This window comes from Mesocricetus auratus, unplaced genomic scaffold (assembly GCF_017639785.1).
Source record: "Mesocricetus auratus isolate SY011 unplaced genomic scaffold, BCM_Maur_2.0 Super-Scaffold_100014, whole genome shotgun sequence".
Taxonomy (NCBI): domain Eukaryota; kingdom Metazoa; phylum Chordata; class Mammalia; order Rodentia; family Cricetidae; genus Mesocricetus; species Mesocricetus auratus.
In genome coordinates this window covers 36,415,946-36,440,846 of record NW_024429197.1, presented here as the reverse complement: position 1 = coordinate 36,440,846, position 24,901 = coordinate 36,415,946, and the positions used below count along the sequence as shown (strand labels likewise).

The following is a 24,901-nucleotide window of genomic DNA, read 5'->3' as shown; positions in this document are numbered from 1 at the left end:
GAAAGCTGAGGAAATAATAAACAGAAAAACTGCAAGTATCTTGAAAGCTAAATGAAGACAAGCATGCGTCAAATGTCCCTGGTATTAGAGAAGGATGATGGCTGAGAATTGATCAATGCCTGGGGAAAGCGGTCCTCTCCATCATCATAATCCCCTGACCCACTGAGGATGAACACTGTGCTGTGTTGAGGTGAACACAGGCACTCAGGAAAAAAGGCAGCGACCCCACCACTTCCTCACGAACCCACATGTGTCAGATCATTGCATCTAGCATGTAGTGCTGCTTCTCAGGGATCAAATAGTTGCTTTAATCTTTGCATGACTTTTATTCCATATGTTTGAGATTTACGTGCAATGTTGTGGGAATCTACAAGATAGTAAAACAGTCGTTATGGTCAGGTAGATTAACATACCTATTATTGTACCTTTTTAGTTTTAAGAGAAGCCAAAGGTCTTCTCATTTAACAAAAACCTGAAACACAGGAAGACTTTGTTAACTTTAATCCTGATGTAGCTCAGGTCATTAGACTTCTTCATCCAACATTATTTTATGTACTTTGCCCTAAATCTCTCAATTTCTTCTCCCTTCCTTGGCTTTCTTTCTCTTTTACTTGATCTCTCTCTCTCTCTCTCTCTCTCTCTCTCTCTCTCTCTCTCTCTCTCTCTCTCTCTCTTTCTGTGTGTGTGTGTGTGCGTGTGTGACACCACACACAGACACATTCACACACTTATAAAGCAATCACTATGCCCCATTTGTGATGACCTCTCCCATTTATTCTGTATTACTATCTATATAGCATGTATTGATAATAAATCATAAATAAATTAATTTGAAACAATTCTTTGATAGACATATAATTTTAGCATTTAACAAGATGAAATAAAATTTACATGAAAATGAGATGTGTGTGCTTTTTTTCTAACATAAAGAAGTAAATATTGACTGAATATTTGGTACTGCAGGACATAAAACATCTTCAGTGTTTTTTAGAATCAATCAATATTGCAATTTTAAATTGTCAATGCTAACAACACCACTTCACATAGGCACAAAATGACACAAATACATTTGAAGCCATTTCCGACACTGTTGACAATTCGTTCCTAATTCAAAGCCAAAATTCACTGAATGAGTTTTTTTGAAACTCAGGTCAGCAAGTTAAAAATTTAAAAACTCAAACATTCCAATACAATACAATGCAAGGACACATGAGTGTGATGCATGTTGAAAATGAGAATAGGGGGATTATGAAATCTTTCTTTTCCATAATGAAGTGATTGTTTCTGTGAGAAGGGAAACTTTGCCTGAACAGTAAAAACACTGCATTTAATACATACAATTGTCTCAAATACTGAGTCTCATTGTGTTTTCTGTGTTGCCTGGCATTGTTGTTGCATGGATAATGGCATGTGGACTGCAAAGTGAATGTATTACATGTTCAGAACCAAGTCTGCAGAGAAGTCCCACAATGCGACAAAGCTGGAGGCTTCCAGGAACAGTTTGAGCCATTACATGTTTGAGCCACTGTGTTCACAAATCTTTTACCATGGTCAATATTTTTTCTCAACTCCCACATTCAGTTATATGACCAGCACACTGATCATGACCCATAGTTTAAGAAACTGGGCTATATATTTTCCAAAGCTTTTTTGCAAATTAATTCTAGAACAGGTACTCTTTTATGTGCCTTCTTTACCTTGACAACATTACTTTACTATTTACCTAGATTGGTGTGGGTATCAGGAGTTCATCCATTCGTAGTGGCACATGGTAATCCATTAGACGTTCACATCACAGGTCTCTTATCCACTCACTTGTGTCCTTTACAGATGTTTACTGTAGAAAAGCTGCAATATGTAGGAATAGGCAATCTTACATCTTCTCTCCCCATGCTGATGCCTTGTAGGTTTGTCTTCTCTAACAGCACCACTTAAACCTTCAGCAAAACACTGAGCACAGATAGTAGAAAGAAATATTCTTCCTTTTTCATTTTTAAGGGAAAATAATTCAGTTTTACCTAAATGTATTATGTCAAATGTCTTTTAAATAACATTTACTTAAAGAATTTCCCTTCTATTAACTTTCGTTAAAATCTAGAATGGATGCTGGACTTTTATACATCTACTGAGATAACTATGTTTATCAATTTATTTTCTAGGCTTTAATATAACAAGATTGCACTAGTTTTGAGCATTACAGCAACCTTATATTTCTTCTGTAATCTCTATTTGACCATTGTGAGTAATCTTCAAGTACTGTTGAGGTAGATGTGCCATCATTTGTTAAGAATTTTTACACCTGTCATATGGGGACACTGTGTAGATTTCCTTGTTGGGGTGCTTTTTGTCTGAATCATATTAGAAAAGTTTTTACCTTGTGAAGTGAATTGTAACTATTCTCTCTCTTTTGATATAGGTAGAATCAGTACAGTTTCCTTAAATTTTTGCATGTAATCTTCTTTGTAAGAAAGTTCTAAATCTCAAAATCAATTTTATAATAGATACAGGTCTCTTCATATTATCTCTTTCTTTATGGGTGAACAATAGTAACTTGTATAAGTTTAAGGAAATTATCCACTTTATAGAAGTTGCAAATGTATTGGCATAATTCATGGTATTGTTTACCGTTCCTCTGCTTTTAGATCTACCCTGACATCCTTCCCTCTCATTCATTGTATTGAGAGTTAGTCTCTCTCTGATTCTCTCTGTCTCATTCTCGCACTCTCAATCCAGGTACAGGTTTGAGATTTTATATTTCAAAGAATCTGACAATATTTAGTTTCTTTCTCCTTTTCCAAAATTTATTAAAATCTTATCATAAAGAACGTGCAAACAAAAACACAGTGAAATTAACCAGATCATATATATGTGTATATAATATATATTAACCAGATCATATGTATATATATATTTCAATGAATATAATGTACAAACCATTGAGCTTCACATTGGATTTTACATATCTGCTATCAAATATATTTTTATACACTTATCTACCAGCAAAAATGAAGAAATCTTGACAGAGTTAAAATGAGAAAGGACTCATGTGTCTATTATTTACTGTCAGTCCGTCCTCAGAACCTATTGTAGGGAAAAAAGACCAGACAAAGAAACACACCCTGAGCAGAGCCAAAGAAACACACTTTGGCTCTGCAACCAGAACCAAAGAAATGCACCCTGACCCTGAAACCAGTGCCAAAGAAACACACTTTGCCCCTGGAATCAGAGCCACTGAAAGAAATACACTCTGGCCCTAAAACTAGAGCCAAATGGCTAAAAAGGGCCAGTGAAAGAAATACTCTTTGGCCCTAAAACCAGAGCCAAATCAGACCCTAACCCTGTGCATAAAACTAGCCAATCCCTGAGCAAGAGATTAAAATCTGACCAATCCCCACCCCGGAAGCCCTATATTATATAAATCCAGTCTCTGTTCAGCTTCTGGCTGTTTGTGCTACCCAGCTGTCCTCTGCCACTCTGGCAGAGGGCAGCCACTTTCCTAGATTCTTCCATCCCAATAAACCCCTTCAATGAGCTTTGGGTGAAGACCTCCTTTTTAGAGCAGAGGCAACCCTGGGTAGAGCAGAGCGAGCAGAGCTGTAACACTATTGCAGGGGGCAACCTTCCCCTGGCAAAGCAGAGTTGTTGCTCTCTGCTTTCCACTCTCCTTGGAACAGAGCTGAACTGTAGCAACTTTGCCTGGGAAACCTTCTCCTGCCAGAGCAAGACTGCTACACTGGGCAAACATCCCCAGCTGGAAGACCCTCTCCTGCCAGAGCAGAGCCAATACACTGGGGAAGTCTTTCCCTGAGACAGGGCTGTAAACTGCTAAGCTTACTGCGACCTATGGTAGTCCTTGGCTCCCAAGCTCCAGGATACCTTCACACCTGAGCTGTGTAACACTCAGTATTCTGTGACTCCTGATCGGTCGAAATGCCTACAACTATATCTACCCATTCTTGCTTTAGTTGGTGTTTCTATTGCTTTGATGAAATACTATGAACAAAAGCTACTTGATGAGGAAAAGGTTTATTTCACTTTTCCATATCATGGATCATCATTCAAGGGAGTCAGGTAGGAAGCTGAACATGTCAGGAGCCTGGAGGCAGGAGCTAATGGAGAGGCCATGAAGGAGTGAGGCTTACTGGCTTGCTCCTTGTGACTTTCTCAGCTTCTTTCTTTCTTTCCTTCCTCCTTCCTTCCTTTCTTTTCTTCATAACCAGTTTTCAAAATAGATGTTTTGTGGAATATGTTCTGATTATGAATTCTCCTCTTCCATTCTCCTAGATCCTCCCCACCCAAATTCACATCCTGTCATTTTCTCATTCTCATTAGAAAACAAACAGGAATCTAAACTGATGATGATGATGATAACAAATAAACTAGAATAGGAGAAAAAAACAGAAAAGGGGGCCAAAGAAGAAGTAAAAGAAAGACATACAGAAGAAGAGCAGTGCACATTCTCACACAGAGAAATCCCATAAAAAATCACAAAATTGGAAACCATACCATATAAGCAAAATGCCCAGAAGGAGCATCTTTATAGAACCTACAGCCACAAGCCCAGGGTGGCACATCCTGCAATGCACTAGGCCTGCCCACATCGCCCAACAGGCTTTCCTACACCCTACGATACACACACACATACATACATACATACATACATACATACATACATACATACATACATACACATATATATATTTAAATTAGAAACAATCTTATTTATATATCAATCCCAGTTCCCTTTCCCTCCCACCCTCCTATGTTCCCCACCAATTCCCCATCCCACCCCCTACCCACACCCCAGGGAGAGTGAGGCCTTCCATGTTGGATCATCAAAGTCTGTCACATCATTAGGGGCAAGGGCCTAGTACCTCCCCCGTGTATCTAGGCTGAGAGAGTATCTCTCCATGGGGAATGGGCTCCCAAAGTCCATTCATGCACTAGGGATAAATACTAGTTCCACTGTCAGAGGCCCCATAGACTGCCCAGGCCTCCTAACTGACACCCACGTTCAAGAGGCCTGGTTTTGACCTATGCTTGTTCCTTAGCTCTCAGAGTGATGCCTTGGGTTTCCCTAGTATGGTCTTGACCCCTTTGCTCATCATTCCTCCCTCTCTACAACTGGATTCCAGGAGTTTGTCTCAGTGTTAACTGTGGATCTCTGCTTCTGCTTCCTACTGGAGGAAGGCTCTATGATGGAATTTAAGGTAGTCATCAATCTCATTATAGGGGAAGGATATTTAAGGTAGCCTCTTCACTATTGCTTAGATCCTTAGTTGGGGTCATCCTTGTGTTACTCTGGACATTTCCCTAGTGCTAGATTTCTCTTTAAAGCTACAATGGCTCCCTCTATTAAGGTATCTCTCTTTTTGCTCTCCTCTATTCTTCATGTTGTTGGGGGAACAGTAGAGGAGAGCCTACACCCTGTCTTCTGGAGGCATTTTCTCGGTTGATATTCTCTTCTTTCAGATAACTCCAGCTTGTATTGAGTTGAAATAGAACTAGACAGCACTCTCTTTCTTTGAACTCATTTCCACTTTTCTTTTTGCTTTGGCTTACTCGAGATTCTTATTCTTATTTCCTCAATTTCTTAAGCTAGGTACTAAAGCCATTTACATTTTTATTTTCTAATAAAAATGTTTAGTGCCATGGACTTGTCTATTAATACTGCTTTAGCTGTATCCAACAAAGCTGGATATCTGGATTTCCATTTTTATTCAGTTCAGAATACTTGTTATTTCCTTCTTTATTTGGTCTTTGGCCCATGAGCTATTTAGAATACATTTATTTTACAACACTAGGACTTACTGTTAATTTCTCATTTAAATTTATTCTGTGAAGAGAACAAACTTTGCTTGACTTTATTTTTTACATTTCCTCAGACTTATTTTATTGCTTAGGAGATCATATATCTTGGTTAATGTTCCACACACTCTTGCAAAGACTGTGTATTTCACTACTGTTAATTGCAGTGTTTCCCAGTGTCAATTAGTCAAAATTGACGGCGTTGTTCATGGTTTTTTGTATCTGCCCTGGGCTACTGTGCCCCTGTTTTACCAATCACTTTGAGGTTATAATTCTGACTTTTTTCTTCTCTCAATCTGTTCATCTTACCTCGTGTGTTTTGAAATTGTGGTGAAGTACATAAGTACTTAAGATTGGTACATATCCACACAGATATCTTCCTTAATCATTATGATGTTGCCATCTCCATTCCTGAAGGTATCTGGGGCTGTGAAAACTACTTGTTTATATAAATTCAGCAATTCTCATTTCATTCCATTATCCTCAACTTGGTACATCTGTTTGTGATCTTTTCCTCTGTACCTCTTTCTGCTGCCGTACTTAGAGTGACTTATTTGAAGCTGCATTGTACTTGAGACATGTTTTTTTTTTTAAACCATCCTGGAAATGTTTCTTTAATGGTAGAACTTGGATAAGTTTTACTAGAAGATATCACCATGGCCAAGTATAAACCTGCTGTTATTTGGTCACCTTGTTTATCTGTTCTCCTCTTTACAAATAAAAAGAATTTAATTCATCAAGAACAGCTCACATATTAAGCGGCCTTCCTCAAAATCAGAGGGGCTTCACTCCATAGCATGGCCGGTAGCATTTGTGGACAAAGAAAGGAAGTGAGATCAGAATGGCCTGATTGGTCACAGCTTGGCTTTAGTTTTATTTGGTCTAATCTCTTGGTGGCAGGTGTGGTTGGCTGAAGCTTGGCCACAGTGCCTAGTGAAACTCAACTGTGTGGCTTCCAGTCTGTTCACTACTCAGGGTGGGGGTCATTGCATAAAAACTCAGGGAATGAAGTACACTTGGGTAAAGTTTAATTTTAATCCTTGTATTCCTTTTTTCCTCTTCTGTTTTGAAAATTTGTCTATTTTATGTTGCCATTTTTCTCTCCTTCACTACTTTATTAGGTATAGTTTCTCATTTAAAAATAATGGTGGGTATAAAAGTTATAGTAAAATATTTAGCTTACTGGAGTCTAACTTAAAGAAATACAGTACCATTTCATACATACTGTAAAGATCTTTCATAACATACTTCCATCTCCCCCTTCTTTGACTTATATGTTGACTAAATGTTGTCATAAAATTTACTTGTACATATATCTATGAACCTCACAACATATCTTAAAATTTTTACTTTTTCCTCAATGGTCTTTTGAAGAGATTTTAATAGTAAAATCTTTCATTCTTTTGTGCAAAGCAGATTTTCATCCAGTGTAACTTTCGGCCAGAAGGGTTTTCCTCTAGCATTCCTTGCCCCTTAAGGTTGTTGGTGACTAAGGCCTTCAGTTTTCACATGCCCAGTGCAACTCGCGGACAGCATTTTTTTGTTGGCAGGTTTGTTTTAGATCGAGATCTTCCAGTTCATTCCACAAAATGGAAATGATGATACAGGAAAGAGCAAGTGTGTCCTGAGGTAGAGGGTTTCATGTAAAACCATGAAATCTGTCTATAGAAGTAAAAAAAAAAAGAATAGGCATTTAGAGGTGGCCAGTTTGTTAATTTATGCAATCAACACGGGTTAAATATCTAAACGCTTGTCAGCAAGTTCTACATGAACCCTTTGAACTTCAGTTTCCTCATCTCTTAGAAGCAGTTTCTCGAAGGCTCCATAGACAATTCAGCAGTTAAGAGCATTTGCTGCTCTTTCTCAATACCTGGGATCTCTTCCTAGCTCTCACATTAGGCAGTTCAAAACTATCCATGACTCTAGTTCCAGCTCTCTCTGGCTTCTACAGGCACCAGGGATACAAGTAGTACATATAAATATGTTCAGTAAATACATTTTTAAATTTTTAAAGAAATAGATTTTTTAAAGGTTCCTTCTGTCCTTAAGAAACGATCATGATCATGAAATGGGTGGTAAATTTATTGAGTGCTCAGCACCCAGTGTGGCACACTGAGTGTGCACAGCATCTTTGGGAAAAAGAAGTACAGTGTTTCTACACGGACAGCCTAAGAGAGAAGAAGAAGCTTTGGAATATCATCTTTCCACTTTATCTCATGTCTTTTCTCCCCCTTTTTCTCACTGCTTCTTCCAAAGCACATGTTTCAAATCCAAATGTCAGGCTGTCGGCAGGTGCAGAGCTCAAGACTGATAACATTTGGGGCCAGATGTTAACTGATGCAAACACTATTAGCAGCTATGCAGACCGGAGGCTGAGGCATTGATTTCCAATTTCATGATTATTATTTGAGTTACTGCCATGGCTTCCACTCATTCTATCTCAACTAAAAAGGAGATATCCAAAAGAGTATATAAATTCATTTTAATATAAAATTCCTTAAATGTTTAGTGATGGCATTTTGCAAGCATCTTTTATACAGATCCCCCTCATTTATTTCTGGTGCCTCTGGAAGGCCAATGGCTTCTGAAGCTTAATGTAAAAGCAATCTCATTTTCAAAATCAGCTCAGAGTAATAGCCAAAAAATAGTATTTCAAGTCAGTAACAAGTTTTATATCATTTGCCATTTTAAATTCGAATTGCTTTAGAACTTTTGTGGAAGCTCACTGAGTTGAGAAATAGGTAAGTCATCCCCTTCCCAAGTGAACAAAAGTCTAAGAAGTTAATAATCTTGGTGTGCTGGGAATAGCCGAGGACATCTCTGGTTTTCAGTTAACCACTGGTTAATCCACTGGACAGGCATTTGTGAAGAATTAGCTCTGTGTCCCAGACAAGTGCCAGTCATTGCTAGTTAGTCCATTGGTAAGTGTGACAGATGGTCCTACTGGGGTTTAGTATTGAAAAGAAAGGAAGATAATTTTGAGAAACAAACAAATAAGAATGGCACAGAGCTATTATAAATGCTATAAGGAAAGAGAAAGTGTTTAAATAGTAGTTTGAGAAAGAAACGGTCTAGTAGGCAACTTAGTCCAATGGTACACTATCACTCTACCTGCTCCGTCTCAGCTCAGAGGGTACCGCCTGAGGAAAGCGATGGTGCCTCTGTGGGGAAGCAATAGAGGACTCTTAACCATATAGGATGGATCTGCTAGCCACAATTTATTTTCTTTGTAGCATTTATCATTATCTGTTAATATCATGTTTGATTGAGATTATCTGTTGCCAATTCTTCCCTTAGAGGCCTGTTCCTATATTGCTGTAACAGCAGGCCAAGAACCTTGCCTTGTCTTAGAGTGGATGCTAATCAATATTTATTGAATGACCATCACCATTAGTACAAATTCACACTTGAAAACCAATCTTTTTTCTATCACCAAAATATTCATGAGATGTCTCATCTCAGAGGCACTTCGGAGATCTTTTCCCTTGAAGATTCATTTCAGGTTGAAGTGTGGGATCAGGGATTTCCTGTTTCAGTTTATTTCCTATAGAGTGATCTCTAGAAAATAGATTCCCCAGGGTCATAACCCTTCAGCATTCCAGCACTCCCTCTGATAAAGTCTATCTGGAACTGTTGTCAATGAATATAATCTTCAACACCCCCGGGAAAGAAAAACACAGTGATGGGAAGCTGTTTCCTACACACAGATGAAATGACCATCATAATTTCCCTCATGGTCTCTGGAAAGAGAGCCCTAGAGTTGGAAGTGGATTATCAAGGCAGAACTGCAAGTGTCTGTTGTCACCAAGCCCAGAGAAGTTCTGCTTCTGGCTAGGGTATGGAGTCGTCGTCACACTGTCTGTAATTTTGTACAGTTAAGTCTTTCATTTGGAAAGCCACTGGTAAGTTCTAGAAAGATGGGTCACTGTTATTGTGAGTGAAGTGGTATATCCCTTCCTAGCTTACCCTCTACAGGAACAAATAACACAGTGAAATACTGGCCAGGAAATAGGTAAATGGCTGTTTTTATTAAGTGTTAGGCAAGTGTTTGAAGATGTTAGTCTAAGTATAAATGGGGGAAATTTTTTCTAATAGAACATCATTGAGACAATATTTTTATGAACAACCTCCCTGTAATATGGCAAATAAAAGAGCCAGAGACTAAAAAAAAAAGCCAGAGACTGATATCGGGGTTCAAGCTACAAGCTAAAGATCAGGAAAGCAAAGCCAGTAGATCATACTTCTACCCAGCTGAAATGGCAGTCCTGTCTCCATGAATCTCAGAGGCAAAAAGGCTCTTGATTCCTGTCTCCTCCTCCTCATATTCCTTTCTGCACTCAGTCATATCCTCCTGTCTCCACCTCCCTAGTGCTGGGATTAAAAGCATGTGATCCCAAGTGCGGAGATCCCTTTTGTGTGAGCTGTTTCTTTTAGGACAGGATCAATGTCATGTAGTCAGTGTGACCTTGAACCAACAGAGACCCATCCATGTCTTAATCCTGAGTCCTGGGATTAAAGATGTGTAGCACCACTCCCTGATCTCTATAACTTAAGGCTGTTCCTCAGGTGGCAAGCTTTAATAAATCATAAATAATATATCACCACACCTCCCTACATGTGCATAACCTATATAAAGAATACAGGCACTGACACTGCTAGGATGGAGTTCTTAAGATATTGCTGGGAAGATGGAGAGGAAGGCTAATGTTAGAGGATCAGAGCAGCTCCACTCAAGTACTCCACTGTGGTCTCTGGCTGCCAAACGTTTTCAAATGGATCTGGTTTGTCAGATGAGAGATGTCAACTGTGAAATTCTTGCGTTCATGCAACAATCCTGTATGTATGTGCTCTGATTTGAGAGTCAGCTCTAAGCTCTAGGGATACAGAAATGAATTAAGGCATAAGTCTTGCTTCAAGGAGGTTGTGGTCTGGAGGAAGAGAGGCCCCTAAGCTGAGGAAGACAGTCCAACATGACAGATTCTGAGTCAAGAATGGATTGTGGAGGAAAGGCCCTTAGGCACAGCTTATATAACAGTGAAACAAAAAGAGGTCATGCTTTAAGATTCTTCAAATGAAGTTTTATACTTTAGAGCCTTCATTCTTTCCCTCCTTCAAATAGGTCAAAAAGAATAAGCCTAGCCAAGTGTGGGGATTAGATGGTACAGATGATACCCAGCGAGTCATTTTTCAAAAGACAGCAAAGGAAAAGGCAGAGCTCGCTCCCCAGGGCACTGCACATCTCTGCTGACCCAGGAGCTTAAATCTTTTTTGTAGTTTGTCTTTTTAGTGGAGATATTTGTTAGAGTCAGTCAAAGAAACTCAGCTGGTTAGAAAAAAAGATTTTCCTGGTCTAAAACGACCTATTCGTAGGATGTTGCTTCATTAGAAATCAGGCTTGTACTGGTAATTGGGAGTCAGGAAAGCACCACCCTGGGGACAATTGCGAGGACATTCTGTGACTTCCCAGTTCAACTTGAATTCCTGAAGGTAGAGCTGCTCCTGCTTTAATCAAAGGCTTCGCGCACACCGTGTGCTTCCATTGTTCATCCCCAGTTTTCCCTTCTGGACTCAGAAAGTAGACTTCTCATCTCCCTTCAAGCCCCGCTTAAATCAGAGGCCAGGAAGTCCTGAGAAACTGTGGTGCCTTCTGCCACCTGCTGGCTCCTTTGTGTCACCAGCCCAGAGCTACCTTAGCCAAGATTCCAAGGAATAATGGAAGGAGCCACAGGCAGAGGTATGGGGCAGATGAGGGTCCCTGCTTTCCTCAAAAAATAGAGATAAGGAGAGGGTCATTGATGGTGGTGGAAGAGGGTTATTGAGGCTGGTAGAAGCTGTCCTAGAAGCTGGTATAAAGGTGTCACCACTTCTGAGATAGCAGTGTGATTCTCTGCAGGCTTGTTTCAGGGAAAACACAACTGAGTTTCTTTTAAATTTTGCTTTTACATCATTACCTCATAAAGATGATCAAATAAAGTCATATCCTTTATAGGTCCATTTGAAGGAAATAACTGAAGTTGGTGCTGGTGATAACTGGAATGAAGATGGGGAGTTAGAAGAGAGAAACTAGTAGAAACATTATAGCATCTTTCATTGGTTCAGGCAACCTTTTTGTTAAAAAAAATAGTCTGTTGTTTACAATATTCAAATCTAAATGTCTGGAACACAAAACCAGATGGTATATTCTATCTTGAATATGACAACCTATTAGGAAGCAGCTAAATAAATGGAGAGTTGATTAAACAGAGGTGTGCAAGTAGTTTCATGAAATAGTCAGCCCAATGTACCCATGGGTACATAGCCAAAAAAATAGTTGGGCAAAAATGTATCTGTGGCAAACATGTATGAATTTTACTTTTTACCATACCTAAAAGAATAGATTGTATTAACAGTGCATCTAAAATTTGCATCACATTTTATATTATAAATAACCTAAAAATAATTGGAGTTACACATGAGGAGGCATGGGGACTATATATCAATGCTAAGACATTTCCTATAAGGACTCTGAGCACCCACATCTGTGAGTTTTGGCATGGGGGGGTCGTGTCCTGGGATTGATCTCTTAACAATATGGAGAGCAACTGTACTACATAATCAACTGTGTAGGAGTACAAAGGAGGAGTAGGCATCTACATCAGTTTGGGACTGCAGTGCCAGAGAGGATTTACTGGAAGAGGTGAGCCAAGATGATTATAGGGGAAAAAAGCCTGTGCTGGAGACAGGAGTGGGAAAGTGCTTCCGGGTATGGGGACTTCACTCCTTATGCACAGTGTCTCCTGCTACCACTGTCTGAGGAGCTGAGGTCTCCCACTACAAAACAGAAAAAAGGCATCAGGTATTAGACAGCTAGCCAATGGTTAAGTCGAAGGAAGCCAGCAGGACCAGGAAAACCAGACTCAACCATGCACAGGAGCTGCACACAAAATGAGGGAGATGGCTGGGCAATCAGGGTGGATCTCTTATCCTGGAAGAAAGGTATGCTTAAAACTACTTCAGTCCACGTATTGGATATGGGCAACCACTCCCACCAGAGCATATGGCCTACTCACATAGTCAGAAATCTAAGAGTAGCATCATCTGAATTTACCTGAATTGTCAGCATAACTTCATGAATAATAGATGTCCAAGTATCTGCAACTTTAACTACACCAACTACAAGTACTACTTTGAATCACAAAAATAGTAACCAAATGTAAGAGAATTGTTCTGAAAATTGTGGTATAGCTGCTAGAGGAACAATGAAATAGTGCATGGAGCGTGGTAATTCAAGAAACTGCCATAAATAGAAAAATACTTATAAAATGAATACTCAGATCAGTATGAAACTGTTCAGATGGGGCTTGGAAGTTAGTAAATTGCTTGCCTGAGGAGAAGAACCTGAGTCTGTAGCCTTGAAACCCATGTAGGACCTGGACAAAACAGCATCTACCCATAACTGCAGTGCTAGAGCAGAGGAGGGATGGAGGCAGGCAGAGCCTGGAGCTCACCAGCCAGAACCATATCAATGAGTCCCCAGGTTAGTAAGGAGGGGACAGCTGAGAAAGACATCTAACACTGATCTCTGCTTTCCACACCCATGTGCTGAGAGGTACACCTCCCCTGCCCTGACACACACACCACTCACCCACATAGCTCCCCATACATACAACACACACACACACACACACACACACACACACACACACACACACCTGTATGGAAAAATGCTAAACTGCTAGCAATGACACTTTTTCTTTTGCCCATGTTTTATAGAGCTTTATTTTGCTGCTTATGTAATGACTTTTTTATCTAAAGAAGCCTGAAAATGAAATGTGTGTCCTGATCAAGGCAGAGACAGAAAATACCCTAAATAAATGATGATCCTGTTTATGTATTTGTTTCTGGCTTTGTAGATTCACATTTCATCCTGATTGTATTTCTGTCTGTGTGGTATATCCATTTTGTTTAGTAAGGCTGCCTTCAGTCTTCCCTTTTGGCCAACGATCTGTAGGACATATTGTGATGTCTGCCCACTAATTTTGCTGTGACTAGGAATGGTATCTGGTTAGTGATTCACATTTGTTCTGAAGCTGTATGTCTGCACTGTTGCTTTGAAACAGTGCCCCAGGGAATATGAAAGGCCATTTGTCTCGCTGAGACTCCTTCTTTGCAACAGAGACCTCCTCCCTGGCTTCTTCTGAATTCCAGCAAGCTCTCTTTTGAGTTTAGACAAGGCAAAGAAAAAAGAAATGAAAACCAAAGAGGAAAGATAGAGGAATCTAACTCCAGCTCCCCCCAGCAGATGTGCTTAGTGAGCTCAACAGAGCATCCTCAGACCCTCACTTTCATGCTAGTGTTTTGGAGACTTGGCCTCTGCACATCATGGATGCTGATAGTGGAAAAGAAGATAGATGTGCCCTGATAGAAATCTCAAGGTGAATATTCCAAGAGTTGGTGGGCATACTAGTTGACAAGATGCTGGTGCAGGTGCAGTGAGCGATAAGAGTCATACTAGTGGTACCACATGAGCACTGACCACAATGCTCAAACTAGAGACTGCCTGGCATCCCAAACACTAACCTTTTGGTCTTGCCCATACTGGAGCTTCTAGGGCAGTGGCTGAATATTCACTGTAAAAAGTATTCTGCTGGTTTGATATCGAAAGGCTATGAAGATGTACACCAAATGAATAACAATATAACTGCACACGGAATTTAAAAGTTTCCTCCACTCTTAGGCTTTGGGCGATCTCTGCTTCACCTTCTAAGAACCTGCCTCTTTGCCATTACGAAGGGTTCAGAGGGCTGGAGAGATACCTCAGTGATTAGGAGCTCCAGCCACTCTTTCAAAGTTTCCAGCAATCACAAGATAGTTTACAACCATCTGTAACTTCACTCTCAAGGGATAACACTCTCTTCTGACCTCCAAGGGTACTTGGCATAGGCAAACACCCATACATATAAAAATAAATATTTTTTCAAAGATGTCAGAGACAGTATCAGGACATACAGGTTCTACGGGATTTTGGGGGGCAACAAAGGATCCTTTTCCACAAAGTAACTGTTTAGTTTCTCAACAGCTGGTAGAGTTGTCACATAAGACAAGTTTTCAGTGGGCTTCATCATATTTTCACTTGTTATAAAGTATGAGCCAGACAGGCTGGCAAGAAAGCAAATGCAAGGGACTGTGCACCTGCCAGCAGCCTTGGAAAGTTGCCCATCCCAGACCACCGGGCTTCTGAGAAGGTCCACCTGTGGATTCTCGTGGGCCTGGTACATATTAGTTGCTGGGACACATGCTCTTCTCTTCACCCAGGGATCCTCGCCAGCTGCTTACTCTCAGGGCGCTTGAGTGGGATCTGAGAGCAGCTTTGGTCAGCAGTCTCTATGGTGGCATCACACTCCTGCATTCTGTCACTTCTGTCGCAAGTAAAGCTACAGCTTCAAGGCAATCTGCTGCCTCCTTTCGGCTTATTCAGGCTGGCATTGGCGTCCCCTAAGGATCATTCAAGAATGGTTATAGACCGACTCTTACATACCAACTACAACTTTGGTTAGAAAAGAAACAGTACTCCATTACCCAGCATGCCATCCTAGAACTGGGGAAGAGAGAAGCCTGAAAAATCTGAGGATGTAAAGAAATGGAATAAGAAAATGTGGCTTCCAGTATTCCATCTGGCAACTAGGGTAGCTGTCCCTCCTCTGTGGTCTTTGTGTGGTTTCAGTTGCCCATAATCAAAAAATGGTTCAAAAGTAGGAAATGGAAAAGTCTAGAAATAAACAGTTCATGAGTTTTAAATAAATTTCATTACAGTATTTATTTCAAAAAATTCTTATATGTGGTATCTGTGTGTACATGTTTATGTAAACACGTGTACACTTGTTTGTGCAGAACAGAAGTCCAAATTAGATATCTTTCACAACAACTCCACATTAGATGTCTCTCATAATCACAGGCTCTGTCAGCTAAGCTAGGGCTCACTGATGTACACAGACTAGCTGGCCAGAGAGCACCCAGGATTCTACACCTGTGCTGCCACAGTGCTGGGGTTACAGGTGAGCCCGTGCACTTAATTTTCCACATATGTGCTGGGGCTCCAGAATCAGGTCTCTGCGTTCCCACAGAAAGAGTTTTATTAACAGAGCCATGTCTCCATTTCTGCAGTACAGTCTCAGAATCATCTCCGTGTTAGTCAATGTGAATCTCTCACCATCACTGATTTACAGACTTAAACATCAGTCTGTCTGTGTAGAAGGAAACACAGTATGTACTGGGCCAGCTGCCATCTGCTCCTTCAGACAGCTGTTGAGGGTCTAGGGGTGTGTCCCCTCCAGCTTAATGACTGCATGGAAACCAGTAATCCAGCATGGTTCCTTAGACAAGATATGGATATTTTTTCCTTCGTCTTGTTTACCTTTGCTGTAGTGAAATTGAATTATATAACTTATGTAACTTGCTGGGGTGTTAGGATTAAATGAAATAGTATATCAGAGAGCACCTCGTAAATTTAAGAAATAGGAGCAAATAAAGTAGATTAGGATTAGTGAGGGGATTTTGGCAGCTGGGTAAAGATAATGGAAGCTGACTCTTGAGGTTGAACTGAATGAAAGGTCATCTCCAGCCCCACATCCCAGGCCTCTTTCACAATCTCTCTGCAAAGCTTCAAAAGGGGAGCAGTGAGTGATTGACTGGAACAGGGTGAGGTGGCCACTGTCCATTTGACACTGTGTATGCAGAAGAAACACATCTGGAATGGTTAAAGCACATGTGGGAAGGGCACATAACTCCAGGGTAATAGCAAGATGGAGCAGAAACAAGGTACAAAATCCGCCCAGCTCCTGTTTGCATTCAAGATTGGAGCTTTGAAAATGACACTGGGCCTGAGGGCACCTTCCTGAATGAGGGACATTGATCAGAATCTGCCTGGCACTCTTCTGCAAGAGTCAATGGTGGTATTCTTTTCCAGAGTCCTAGCTTTGCAGCCTGGGACAGTAATTTGGTGTTATCAGATTAATTAAATCATTTATGCAGCTAAATTTACATATGAATATTAAATATCAGGCAGGGCCTCTAATCAGACAGTGAGTGTTTTCAGGATAACACTTTGTTCCCAAAACATTCAGAAATATGCAAATTGTAGCTTTAATGAGCCTGATATTTATGTGAGGAAGAACTCACTCAGCTAGGAAGATTCATTCCCGTGATATCTTTGTCTGGCACCTAGAGTTGTGCTAGATGCCCCCCTCTGGAGTTGCTCATCATCAACAAGCTATTTTGATTTTCCTTCTTCTCATTCTGAATCTGTCACAGTTGCTCACACTGCTGAGAGGTCATGAGCTTTGCCCTTTGGCCCAAATTTTGGGTTACTATTTATTAACAGTGAACCTGGGTAATGAATTTGTGGAGTTCAGCTTCCTCTGGACAAAATGGGAAATTCATTAGACTAAAGCTCTCTGTGAAGCATTGCCGGGTGAGCCTGGCCTGCAGTGCCCGCCACCGCCTGTAAATTCTCCGTGTATTCAAACTGTCCTCTGCAGTACTCAAGTGACCAGACTTTTCCTGCTTTCTTTTTAAGCTTTGATGTGGAAAATGGCCCTTCCCCAGGTCGGAGTCCGCTGGACCCTCAGGCCAGCTCTTCCTCTGGGCTGGTACTTCATGCCACATTTCCTGGGCACAGCCAACGCAGAGAGTCCTTCCTCTACCGTTCCGACAGCGACTATGACTTGTCACCAAAAGCGATGTCAAGGAACTCATCACTTCCAAGTGAGCAGTAAGTAAAGCCCTTCCTGCTCCTCTCTGGGCTCCAGCCTCATCCTTAACCCTACGGTAGCCGTGGCAGCAACTGTTGCCAACCCTGAGGAAGGAAGGAAAGACAACTGAACAAGGAGCAAAGACGCCCATCTACAAGATTTGCAGAGTTTTGACTGGGGTCCCCAGGGTGTAAAAAGAAAACAAGTCAAACCCCACAAGCACAGCATTCAGTTCACATCTGTCATCTGAAAAATTGCACTGGGTTTGTTTCCCAAATTGCTGAATCATTTATGGCATAAAACCCTAACATGTTTTTCCAAATTGTGCTTGAATATGTGGCCTTGGGCCAGAACCAAAACATTGGTTGGTTACCTGCATTCTCACTCACTAGCCTGAGCTCAGTAGCATTTAGCTAAGGTGTCATCCAGTCACATGCCTGTGTCCCACTGCCTGGCTCCTTGGTGAGACACTGAACAGCCAGAGCACAGATGGTATTGTTATTTTGCTGATACTAATTGTAGATAACTAATTTTTATTTAAAAAATGACAACTGGTTTGTATTGCCTGTTTATTAAATGTCTGAACCCATATAAAACTGGTTGCTGAAACCCATGACTTAAAAGGTTTCCGGGCACACACAAATTGTTTTGACCATTGTATGTTATAAAAATATCAGAAACTCCTTGAAATTTCCAGTCTGGAAAAGTTCACTGGGTTCTTGTCCACTGTTAAAAAGGAAACCAAAAAAAGATACACCTTCTTGGAAAGGGGAAAGGGATGCTTTAAAGCTGGGGAAATACCCTGCAGGGTCCCTCTGCGAGCAACCTTCAGTAGAAGTGTTCTAGCCTGGGGATCAGAGAACGGACTTAACTGTAAATCGCTGTTCTCCCAGGGGACCCAGATTTGGTTTCTGGTACACATGGTGGCTCACAGTGACCTGTAACTCTTGTTCAGGGGAATCCAGCACCCTCTTTGTTGACACCAGACACTTGTATGGTGTACATACATGCATGCAGGCAAACACCCATATGCATACAAGAAAGCAAAAGTAAATAAATCTGTTTTAAAGGTAGTGTATGGTCCTAACACATTCCAGTTATGAGTGGGCCAAAGTTCACATTCATTACTCATTTGGAAAATATTTTCTGACTCTTCTATACACTGTGCAGTGTGATAGGCTGTGGGGATTTAAAGAAGAACGGAGTGAAATAGTATGAAGAATCACAGGTGGGTTAAAACAAGATCTCATTCCTCAAGAGTCTGTGTCCTCCCAGGGAGACCTCACTAACTGGCAGTGATAAGAGGGACACACACATGCACACTAAACTCCACAGCACAGGAGGCGGCTCACACTGGATGAGCATGTGCTGAGGGCCAGGTTCCTTTCCACGTGCTATCTGGTTGCCTGACATCCAAACCTTAGACACTGCCAAGTCTACAGAGTCTGGATTGTATCATGGGACAGCAAAGGAAACACAGTGAGCTCAAAGTAAGCACAGACCCATTCCCATGCCATTTTACAAACAAACGGCTAGATTTGGAATATATGTATTTCCTCAATTAATTCTTACTCTACTAATTCCAAAACTCATTCCAACCCTCACAGTGAATTTCCAAGTCACTCAGCCTTTACAGAGCAGGGTATTTCAACTCCAGGCTAAATTCTGCTGCTTCCTTGTGTGGGATAAAACTTATAGAGAGATTTTAAATTTGGCGATGATTTTAAAGTTACAAGCCAGCTCAGCCTCCAGCTGATGACACTACCGTTCTGTGTGTCTCTGCAGCCAGTACCTGTCACTGGTTCTACCTCTTTGTCATCTCACTGACCAGCAAGACAGTCCCCCAGGTTTACAAGCTTACCTCTACCATGTTGCCAACTTCAGTTCTAGACAAGCTTCGATGCTGAAAACTATCTAGCATCATCCTTATCTTTTTTTTTTTTTTTTTTTTTTTGGTTTTACGAGACAGGGTTTCTCTGTATTGTTTTGGAGGCTGTCGGTCCAGCCCTGCCTCAAACTCACAGAGATCCGCCTGCCTCTGCCTCCTGAGTGCTGGGATCAAAGGCGTGTGCCACTACCACCCGGCTCATCCTTACTTTTTAACCTTTTTAATCTCTCTCTCTCTCTCTCTCTCTCTCTCTCTCTCTCTCTCTCTCTCTCTCTCTCTCTCTCTCTCTCTCTCTCTCTCTCGTGTGTGTGTGTGTGTGTGTGTGTGTGTGTGTGTTACATGCAGGTGAGTATGTGGATGGCAATGTGGAGGCCAGAGCAGGATGTCAGTAATTTTCCTTTACTGCTCTCTGCCTTTTTGCCTTAAGACAGTGTCCCTCACCAAACTGAAAGGTTACAGTTTGGAGCTAGACTTGCTGGCCAGTGAGCTTTTGGGATCTGCCTGTCTCTACCCACCAAACCCAGGGTCATAGTCACACTCAATCATGCCTGTTGTTGTTTTTTATGTTGACGCTGAGGAGTTAAACATTTATACTCCTTTGCAGAGAAAGCACCCTTCTCATTGAGCAAACTCCCTTTATACAAATAACTATAAGTAGGGAGAGCATATTCCCATGATAAAGACAAACCCTTCCTGGGAAATTGCAGATGATAACAGAACCAATAACCCCTCCTGAGTCAGAATACTAGTATCAGATACATTAAAATCTTACTGCTGCATGAGGGTAAAAGATTTTGTTTTGAAAATATTTAAGTATACTGTAAAGTCTTTTGTGTCTGCCAGTTGAGGGTTTTATACTTCTCCATATGAGAAGCTGTGGGATACAAATAATGTCCAGTTTCTTCTGATACTTTATTTTGTCAGAGCCACATTGGAAAATTCAGTTTCACACTGGTGTCCACATCTAAACTAAACTGATGCTCTTAAAAAGAAAAGTCCCTGTTTAGGTGTCTGTTTTTTTTTTTTTTTTTTTTTACAAAATACACATTTTCTTTTACCTAATTCCATTGTAATCTTTGTTTTATTTTTTTAAACTGTTTTTATTTTATGGATATGGGCATTTGCCTGGATGGATATTTGTGCACCATGTGTGTTCAGTGTCATCAGTGAAGGCCAGAAGAGAGAATTGGATTCCCAGGAATGAGCTATCATGTGGGTGTTGGGGTTCAAACCAGGGACCTCTGGAAAGAGCAGCCAGTGCTCTTAACCACTGAGCCATCTCTGCAGCCCCATGAAGTGAGGCTCTTTAGAGCCCTTTCTCCTGATTGTCACTGAGCAGGAAGAACTGAGCTCAGTACACGAACAGTAGCCTCCGCCCCATCCCAGTGTCTCTGCAGAAGAGACCTCTCCATGGCCACTCGGGTACCTCGATGCACCTCTGGGATGGCTCAGAATAGCTGTTTCTCAGGAGCTCCTCCAATCTAGCACAGACCAGTCATGAATTCAGATTCTGACAAAGTGAAAAGCCTTGCATAATTCTGCGGCATTGAATCCTAGCACTAGGAAAATGCTGGCTTTGAAATATTTCCTGTATGCATTGTCCCTGTAGAATAAAAGGAGATTGCTTACAGGCTAGGAGAGAGGAGGTGAATGGGTTAAAAATGTAAATGGGAAATTTTAAATGGCTTCAACTTTTAGCAACAAAGAATATATTGCAATGAGTCTTCCTAGTAAAAGAAGACAAAGTCCTCTCTGGGTCCCCAAAGACAAGCTCAGCTATGTGCCTGGACGTGGCAATCTCTTGGTCTCAGTTCCCGGGCTGCAGTCATTTCTAAACTAATGCCTTCACATACTGTGGTACACGTTTCTCAATGGGAACCCAAGTTACTGGAAATTAGCAGGAGCATTTTCCTTTTTAAAAAAAATCTATGTCAGAAATTGCTCTCCACAGGGTTTCCAGAGCCCACCTGCTAAACCTCAGGGGAGGAGGAGCCACATTTTTCTCATGTGGCCATCCCATCCAACAAAGCCTCAGGGAGGGGCCTTTCAGAAGCCCACATGTGCAAAGGCCTATGTGTATTCTCGAGAGAGTTATCAAGGGAAATGAGACCTAAAAGCCAGATGGAAAGCACAAATAATAGACGGCTTAAATTTAAGACGTGCTTATTGATGGACTACCAAAAGGTAGTGTGGTACCTGAGGCGCAAGCTAGACTCCCAGCTGTTTCATTTGCCAACCGTGGCTGCTGAGACGCGGGATCTCTCATGGCCTAAACTATCTGTAAGTAAAAACAGACATCGGTGAAGCCTTGCCTGTGTGCCGTGTGCTAAAGTACTTTACCTGTGTCCATTAATATAGTCTCTGTATCCTCGGTGTGGTAGGAGCCACAGTTTTTTTCAGTTAAAGATGAAGGTGTGGGGCCTGGAATGAAAAGCCAGGCTTGCACCCAAGGAGTCCAGATGGCAAGCCAGTGCAAAGTCCAAGATGTAAACGACACAAGGCCCCAAAGAAGAATGTTAATCTTACTGGTAGCCATTAATATGCACCACATCCAATCTTTCTTTTAGCCAATCTTTACTTAAATGGAAGCATTTTGCTAATAAATAAGGCAGTTCCTGTGTCTTCAAAAATCTGGAAATTAGCAGGAGCATTTTTCTTTCAAAAAAATCTATGTCAGAAATTGTTCTCCACAGGGTTTCCAGAGCCCACCTGCTAAGCTTCAGGGGAGGAGGAAGGATTAATAAGTCAGTTAGTAGCTTTAATACTTTCAGAAATAAAGACAAAACTAGAGAGCCCCGTGGGAGACTGGGAAGCCTGGCCAGACAGGGTGAGTGGTCTCCTGGAGGAGGTCCAGCTGAGCTAGCAGATAGATAGGAGGGCAGGAGGGCGTGCACGGGATAAAGGCTGTGACTGACCAGCTTTCTAGCTCTGGGGAGGACTGAGGAGAGCTGAGGCTCATGAAGTCACAGGCTTCACCCTTGTTGTGAATGCCCTGGAACATGTTCTTCATGCTGCAGTCAAACAGTGGGGAGCTCCAAAGGCCTGAAGGGAGGGACATCAAGAGGTGTTTGGGTTTGAAAACAAGCTCAGGAGGAGGGGTGGGCTGAGGAGTGAACACAACTAAATAAGCAGCTAGGGGGCAGCTAACCCCCCCATGCGTGTGATGTCAAGGACGGGGGCCCACAGCATGGAAGGCTGGGTGGGCAAGTAGTAAATATTTGCAAACTGGGTCCGACAGAGCTTAGTGGACGATGATGGGATGAGACAGAGGGAAATTTCCCACCTGGCCAGCATGATAGATGACTGCATCATTCCCTAAAAACAAGGCACTTCCTTCTATTACCCATGGTAACTGCACTATACAATAGAGACAAGTTCTCTCGACTGCAGTAGGGACAGGCATACATACCTTTAAGAGGTTGTTACCAACCAGAAGATAGACAGGAAGCAGCCTACTTTCGTAATAAAGACCCACTACTGATGCCCATGGCTAAATAGAGAACTTTTATCTGCCAAGAAAGATCCCTCATTTCTCCCATTTGCAAGCTGAGACATGGTTTGCTTAACTCTCATGGGTGATCATAAAGTATGTGATAAACAAGACAATGCTGGCTAGGGACAGGACGTGCGTTCCCAGTGACCACAGTTCTAATCCGTCGAAGACAGACTGAAATCAACTACCAGCCCAACACAAGACAATTCCACATATAGTGAAAAACGAACACGAAGTAAGTTAATAACACTCACAGTCTAGTGGTGAGAAGCAGTATTCTTGCTGTTTCAGGCTTAATATCTGACCTACACACTCAATTTCAAGACCCAATTGCTAGAAGCTGTTCTGAGCTCGGAGGGCTCAGGCTTGGACTGTAAGAGTGTAATGTTCTGATTCTGTCACTAGAGGGTGCTTGTGTAACGGCTCTGAATATTTCACCCTGCCTTTCTCTAACCACCTGGGGAATTAAATAAATACATAAATAAATCAGTATCCATAGTCAAATATTTTTGCTAAGGTAATTTCAGGTTATTCTTAATTTGTAAAATAACATAGATTTCAAAGTAGGTCTGTAATCTGCAAAGGTTTTGTTTCATTTTATTTGGTTTCTTCCCAGATTCTTGTTCTAAATCTGTTCATTTCTCTAGCAGCTATTATCTGAACCTACGGCATTATGTTAGTTGCTCAAATGCTCTTAGGGAGCCAGATCAGGCAACCCACCAGTCCACTCCTGTTTCTGAATATCCTGCTGCCCCAACCTCCAAAGTCCCCTGAGCAAGCCATGTTGGCATTGTAATGTGGTGGCCTTCCTCTCTTTAATCGTTAGTTTACATTGTTTTACTCCCTCTCCGGATCACTTGTCCAACATCAGTTCTGTGTGTGGTGGCGTGTCTGTCTTCCTAAAGGATTTGATTTCCATCGGATATTACAACTCCAGAAATCCAGGAGCCACAGAAGATCTGCTAGACTACAAATTGCTTCCCTGGTGTTCCAACTCAATCTTGCATGTTATGAACCACACTGGTTTCATCTCAAACATTGGAACAGACTGCAAACACCCATCTGGACATTTGCCACTTGAAAACACAGGCAGCTGGGGTACAAGTCCCCACATGCCATTTGTAACAACCGTTTCTGACTCTCCTTTTAGCCCCTTTCTGAAATCCCTGAGCTCCCCCTTTGGCTCCTTAACTACATATGCTGCTGCGAGCGAGCAAAGCCATCTCCAGCCACTGCTGTGACTGTCCCTGCTGCCTAACTCTGCAGTTCTAATCCCCTGATAAACCACCTCCCTGGTCCACAGCACCACCTGGGTGTCTCTGAGCACCTTGAACTCCACTCTACCCTGAAGTTCCATGGGTGCCGTGAAAACTCCCAACTCCTCTGCACATTTCTTGTTTCTACTCATGACTGTTTTTCTCAGATGCTCATTTTTAAAACTGAAAATGCGATTTCCTTATGCAAGTAACTGCTGAATTCTGACAGGATCCCTGGTGTCTCTTCAAGTATCATTTCCTGCTCCCTGCTTCGCTGCACCTACTCTTTCTCATCGCCAGGAACCCCCTCGCCACTCCTCCTGGGCTCTCCGTGCCATTCCATCCCTCAGCACCCACAGCCCCTTGCTTTTTCAAACCCTTTTCCCAGTCTGGCTATCTCACCTCCCACGTCACTGAAAACCCTCACCTGTTCCTGTTGAGTGAATCATCAACATCACCGGCTGTGTGCCCCATAGCTCGGGTGCGTGGGACCTTCTAGTGTTACTCTACATATGCCATAGTTAATGTGCTCTAACAGCCACCGATGAGCACACTCAGCATTTCTCCATTACCATTTCTCTCACAGCTGTCAGCTATCACCTCTGCCTTCTTACAGACTGTTTCCCTAAAACTCCATCTCAAACACCACCAACGCGGCCAAGCCCTCCTTCCTTCCACTAACCTATAGTTAATTTCTCTTTTGGATCCCGTTCAATATCTATTATTT

The 24,901-nt window shown here is 41.8% G+C and overlaps 1 protein-coding gene across 3 annotated transcripts in view; it reads left to right on the top strand.

Moving 5' to 3' along the window:
• Pde4b (phosphodiesterase 4B) overlaps window positions 1-24,901 on the top strand; it is a 538,982-nt gene that overhangs the window by 403,386 nt on the left and 110,695 nt on the right. For all 3 annotated transcript variants that reach the window (XM_040757097.1, XM_021228452.2, XM_040757098.1), the window contains one exon: window positions 17,363-17,557. In XM_040757097.1, the coding sequence (XP_040613031.1) occupies window positions 17,363-17,557 (195 nt within the window). The remainder of the gene's footprint in view (window positions 1-17,362; window positions 17,558-24,901) is intronic.